Source organism: Mesoplodon densirostris, chromosome 7 (assembly GCF_025265405.1).
Source record: "Mesoplodon densirostris isolate mMesDen1 chromosome 7, mMesDen1 primary haplotype, whole genome shotgun sequence".
Taxonomy (NCBI): Eukaryota; Metazoa; Chordata; class Mammalia; order Artiodactyla; family Ziphiidae; genus Mesoplodon; species Mesoplodon densirostris.
The window spans coordinates 75,131,501-75,137,575 of record NC_082667.1 but is presented as its reverse complement, the minus strand read 5'-3'; the positions used below and the strand labels follow the sequence as shown (position 1 = coordinate 75,137,575).

Below are 6,075 nucleotides of genomic sequence, written 5' to 3'. Positions count from 1 at the left end.
GAGGCGGTCGATACGCAGAATTGATGCGCGCCAGCCTTTGTTGCCAGCCCATTGTGCGGGTCATGCTTATGAAGACTAATCCAATCATAAATTGCACCCCTGCGCCAATCAGCGCGCCCAGAGCCTCCAGCGAATGAAGCTCGAGTGGAGAACTTTGTTGAACTTCATTGTCAGAGCTGTCACTTTTCAAAACGCTTTAACGGGCGGGCCACTATAAAACCATCACCTCAACGGGAGGACCGCGGAGGACTCGCAGACACCCAAGTGGGATCGTTACTAGAAGACGTTTGCTAAGCCCAAGAGAGAGGGCGGGAGGGGCGGAAAGCCCAGCATCTACCCTCTGGCCACTGGAAGAAGGGTTTTTCCGCCCGCCCCTCGTCTAACATGATGTTCCCCGGCCTCCTCGCGCCCCCAGCCGGGTACCCCAGCCTCTTGCGCCCCACGCCCACCTTAACATTGCCCCAGTCCCTGCAGTCGGCATTTTCCGGCCACTCGAGCTTCCTGGTGGAGGATCTGATCCGCATCAGCCGACCCCCCGCCTACCTGCCCCGCAGCGTGCCCACCGCCAGCATGTCGCCCCCTAGGCAGGGGGCCCCTGCGGCTCTCACAGACACAGGGGCCTCGGACCTGGGCTCCCAGGGTTCAGGCAGCCGGCGTGGCGGCTCACCGCAGACGGCCGTCTCCCCTGCCAGCGAGCCCACGTTTCTGAAGTTTGGAGTGAACGCCATCCTTTCTTCGGCGCCCAGAACTGGTAAGTGAAAGCAAAACGCTAAGGGGCCGGTCTAGATGCCGAGTCCTTCTGGCCTCAGTTTCCCATACGCAGGGGGTACCCACGCTCACAGCTGTGCACACACGTACGCAAGATCCCCGAGGCCCCACTGTCAAGCAATGTGAGACTTAGGTGCAGACGATTCCCGGGAAGCCTCCAGGTTCGCCCCACCCTCAGAATGAATTTGAACACCTGCAGTCGGAGAGCGCACAGTTCCCTGGCGCAGTGAAAATTGCGCGCACGCCCCTGGACGTCTGCGTTTCTGTCCTTGAGCTTCTGAAAGCCAGTTTTTTTTAAACCCAAGACAATATATTTACTAGCTTAGCAAGTGTTATCGATCTGCAATTCTTTTCTCCCCCCACCACCAGTTCTTCTATCTCGTTAGTGCCTAGGATGACATGGGGGGGGAGGGCTCTGAGGACTATTGGGGGAGGGGGTTCCACAGATAGAGACAGTGTTAGGGAAAGGTTTACTTTACTGTGTCAGTACACTGAGTAAGATGCCTTTGAAACCAGCCGAAAGGTTAATCATGTCGTGTATTCACTGTGCTGTACAATAATCATGTACTTAATCAAATTCCCTTTCTGTCTCCCTCCTTCTGTTCCTCCTTTCCTCACTCTCTCCCAGAAACGTCCCCCGCCTTGCTCCAGAATGTCCCTCCCAAGACCTTCGCCTTTCCCTACTTTGAAGGCTCCTTCCAGCCTTTCATCAGATCTTCTTATTTCCCAGGTAGGTCTCATCCCCCTTCCTTTCAGGAGGCTGGGCGTCGCCCCAGCCCCACCCCGTCGCTCCCTGCCCCGAAGCCATATTTCTCCGTCCACCTCACGGGGTTACGCTCCGGTTCAGAGGTTGCAAGGCGTACAACATTCACGAATCCGTCGCGCCAATTTGATGCCCTATTTAGCACAAGCAGTGACTGCTTGACACTTTGCACCAATTCCCTGCTCTACAAATTAGCAGGAATTGTCATGGTCCAAATTTGAGGCGGTTCCCTTCCCGGCGAGGAGCTGTTGGCATCCCTTCACGCCGCCGTTTTCCCACAGAGTCAGTGCACTTGGCCACGATTCCCCACAAAGGTTTCAGCACCATGACCAATTGGTCAGCTCCTCCGGGCAGCCACACACAGACCAACCCTCGCCCCTCCAAGCCGCGGAGAGACACCTACCAGCCGGGGCTAATTTCTCTTTAAGACTCATTCAGGGCTTCAGGCTTTTCACAAGACCACATGGGGTGCCCTCTTGTGTGGGATGCCTGGGGTCGCCCAGGGGGAGGGGGACTAGATCCTCCCACAACCCCAACCTTCTATTTCCTACCTGATTTCCCAAACTCTTTCTCATACCGTCCCCCCACCGCCATACCGTTTTAAAGATCCTAGAGCTCGTAAATTAAGTCGGAGGGAAGCCCATAATTGGGGCCCGGTTTAAAGGAGAAACACCTTAAACAGGTTCCAGGACGTCTTCATCCTGGAATCCCAGTGGTGACTCAAACTATGGCTCGAAAACTCTGCAGCTGGTCAAGATTAAGGAGACAGGAACTCTTATAAAGGGAAGAGAGACTGGGCATGGTCGGTGGGGGATGGGTAGAACCTCGACAGCACTTCCAAATATCAGCGAAAGAAACAAGCAATTGATTTTTGAAAGGGGGAGAGAGAATTCACCCCCCCTCACCATTCATGCTACTGCTGATAATGGAATTTGCTCCCTTTCTCCCCCATCTCAATGCTCTAACAAAAACAACCCGAGCTTTATAAATAGCTTTTCATGTCCATTTAATGAAAATGATTCGGGGAAGAGAAGCCTCTGCCATCAGTATTCTCCCAATGGTCTTGGCCTGCAGTTGTGTTTAGTTTGAAAGTGTAAATCTCTTTTGTCCCAGTAATATATGGCTTTCGCTGCTTGTCCTCAGTCTTTTTCTGTTAGTTCATTACTACACAATTACCATTCACGCTTCATTAGAGTCTCTGTTTCTTTTGGGGTTTTTTTTCTCCCTTAAAGCGAAACTCTCCCCCCTTTTATCATGCCAATACCCATTGGGAAGCGGTCAATGTGCTAATTAGCTGCCACTTTTCATGTATTCTGGCCGAATTCTTTACGTTTTGTGGGGGAGGGGAGGAAAGATTAATATAAAAAAAGATGAATACTGATTGGATTTTTCAAAACATAAAAAATCCAAAGCGGATTTTCTCCTCTCTATCAAATCAGTAAATCACCTCATTTTCATCTAAAGAATGCAAAAGCCACAAACGTGTTAAAAGCTTAGGGGAAACCCAGTGGCTGGCTACTTTATTTTTACAATTTACTTTTTTCTGCAGTTATATTAGCTGATGCACGCAAGTTAGTTTCCCTGAGACCGCTGAATGGAAAAACGAAATAGGCTATTGTGGGGGGTCCTTTCTGTGTTTCCGTGGTTTTACCTAATCCGAGTTTGCACGGCTGAAAGGGAAAGTTATTTGGGCAGAAAGCGCCTTTCACTCTCGCAGGTTTGTAGGTTCATAGCCTATTCTCCAGGGGGAGAAAAAGGAGAGCTTTAAAAAGATGAAGGGATCAGAGAGAAAAACCTAAGGAGGCCGCAATGGTGGGGCGGACGCCACCGGCCCGGGCGGGCCACCGCCCACTCACTCACCTCGCACCCCTGGCCTCCGCAGCGTCCTCCAGCGTCGTGCCCATCCCGGGGACCTTCTCCTGGCCACTGGCTGCTCGCGGCAAGCCTCGTAGGGGCATGCTGCGTCGAGCCGTGTTCTCCGACGTGCAGCGCAAGGCGCTGGAGAAGATGTTCCAGAAGCAGAAGTACATCAGCAAGCCCGACCGCAAGAAGCTGGCGGCCAAGCTGGGCTTGAAAGACTCACAGGTGAGGGCAGTCTCCCCAGAGCCCCTCCCCCCACGCATCGTACGAACGGGAAGGTTCTCTGAAACCGCCTAGGTCCCATTGTACAGACGGGGTAAGGTCTAGAGAGGGAGTAAGTGCACGAGCCAGCTTCGCGGAGGCTTCTCGCGATAGCCCGCTACTCTCCCCGCCCCGTCTCTCCCGGGCCCAGCGTCTCCCCCACCCCCGCCCACCTGGGCCAGGTGCCGGAAGAGAGGGCGAGAGGTGCGTGCAGCCGAGCTGGTGGGGGTAGGGTAAAGGCCACTTCCGGTCCGATCTCACTTTACCGGGTGGGGAGCCGGCAAAGAGAGGAAGAACAGGACCTCCTTCCCACCCACTTGGGGCGGTGGCGGGGGTTTTGCGCTAACCGCTGCTTCTCCCCTGCTCTCACCCCTCTCGCCCCAGGTGAAAATCTGGTTCCAGAACCGACGCATGAAGTGGCGGAACTCCAAGGAGCGCGAGCTCCTGTCTAGCGGGGGCTGCCGCGAGCAGACCCTTCCCACCAAACTCAATCCGCACCCGGACCTCAGCGACGTGGGCCAGAAGGGTCCCGGGGACGACGACGACGAGGAGGACGAGGGCCCGGGCAGCCTCCGCCACCGCCTGGTCTATCATCCCCCGTCCCCCGACCCTCGGCACCTGCGGGACCCGCGCCTCGAAGGGCCGCTGCCCCACTCGCCCGCGCACTCTGGCAGCCCCGACAAACCTTCGGACTTCTCCGACTCCGAGGAGGATGAGGAGGCCGAGGAGGAGGAGATCACCGTATCTTAGAAGCCCTCCCGCGCCTGGGGTACCAATTATAAGTGCTTTGAAATTGAAGAGGTGGATTTCGGTGCGTGTTCACTTGCCCCCGCTGCGCAGACGCTGCCGCTCCCCGCTGTAGAACTGCCGCGTCGTCGAGGGCACCCTGCCCCCTTCCATTGCCCCCCAACGACATTCCCTTGCCCACACCACCTACCAACAGCCCTCTCCGCATAAGTTAAATTTAGGTCTTGGTCCCAGCCTTAACTTTGCCGCGAGGGCCCCTGTTTAGCTTCCTTGTTGCAAGATATTTTCAACACAGTGGGGTGTTCACTCTCCCAGCCCGGGTTTAGCTGTGAGCCAGGCCCTGCTGGTCTACAGCAGCAACAACCCTGTAAGGTAAGAAACCTTTTCTGAAGTAGGAAACCGAGATAGGAGTCACAACATCAAGCATATAACTTCAAGACCCCTGACTTCCTAGATCCTTCCACCTCCCCATCTTAGGTAGCGAGGGCCTCTTGCCCAACTCCAGACGCTGGTAACCTAGTCTCCCCGTAGCAATGCCCTTAGAAAGCTCAAGAATTTCAAAAAAAAATCTACCCGTGCCTTCTGGTTTAAGGTACCACATAAATATTGAGTCTTTTCTATGTGTCATATTCCAAATGATCTCTGGGCAAAGAAGTGAGTTCTGTAAATGGGAGGAAGAGTCGGCCTCTATTTCGAGTGTGTGTTTTAAAGCCTTTTCTTTACTATTTCTGCATGCATAGTATATGCACCAAGCACTCTACCTTGTGCCCTTTTATTATTTCTGGGGAGGTTTCACTGAGCACTGGGCATGATGTGAACAGAGAGAGACCACAAGCCTCTTTGATTTTTTTTCATAGAACTTTGCTGTCTTTGCACAGCTTTTGTGAACTGTACACTATTTTGTACACTTGTATGGATATTTTAAACCAAGTTTATTGTGAATGATATAAAGGACTGACTAGATTTCCTTCTCTCTTTTCTTGCAATGGTTTTTAAACTTTAAAAAGGTAGCTGTTTAATTGAGTAACTTATAAAAAAATACTTATTTTGTATTTTTACCATGTACAGATTTTTATATATGTATATATGTATCAAATGAACAAATGCCAAATAAAAAGTAGGATGCACACAATGATCAAGTGTTATCCCTAACTTACAGATTGTTAGAGCTATTCTAGTGCAAAGAATGGAGCTATTCTAGTCCAAGTGCTGCTGGAATTTACAGAAGGTGTGCTCATATTCAAGAGAGGAAGGCACTTGTCTAAAGCACCCAACTAGTTAGAGGACAAGCTAGAACTAGAACCCATCTCTGACTCTCGGGCCAGTGCCTTTTCTGCTTCCCTGTACCATAAAATAGCCAATTTTGCTATGGTTACAAGTAAAATAGCTCCAGTCAAGTGATGTCAACAAGTTAAGTCTGTGAAGACCCTTCTCCCCTACTCTAAGGACTGAAATGATGGACTAGAAGACAACAATGAAAGTCAGTTTAAGTGGTTCAACTTTGCAATGGTTTTTCTTTCCTTCCTTGAAGGCATATTTCCTAGTCCCCAGGGAAGCCCAAAGTTGGTTTTGACTTCTGTGTATGAACTGATTTTAATAGGAATGACATCTACAGGCAGGACTTGGGATCCCAGATACAGACTCTGGGGCTCCCCGGTGAAAGTAAAGTTCTTTAA

General features: G+C 51.8%; 1 protein-coding gene across 1 annotated transcript; it reads left to right on the top strand.

Moving 5' to 3' along the window:
* The first annotated feature begins 384 nt into the window (after positions 1-384).
* DBX1 (developing brain homeobox 1) lies at positions 385-4,402 on the top strand. Its single transcript, XM_060105542.1, has 4 exons — positions 385-751; positions 1,397-1,498; positions 3,414-3,616; positions 4,037-4,402. The coding sequence occupies exons 1-4, from the start codon at positions 385-387 to the stop codon at positions 4,400-4,402; spliced, it is 1,038 nt and encodes a 345-aa protein (XP_059961525.1).
* The last annotated feature ends 1,673 nt before the right edge of the window (positions 4,403-6,075 follow it).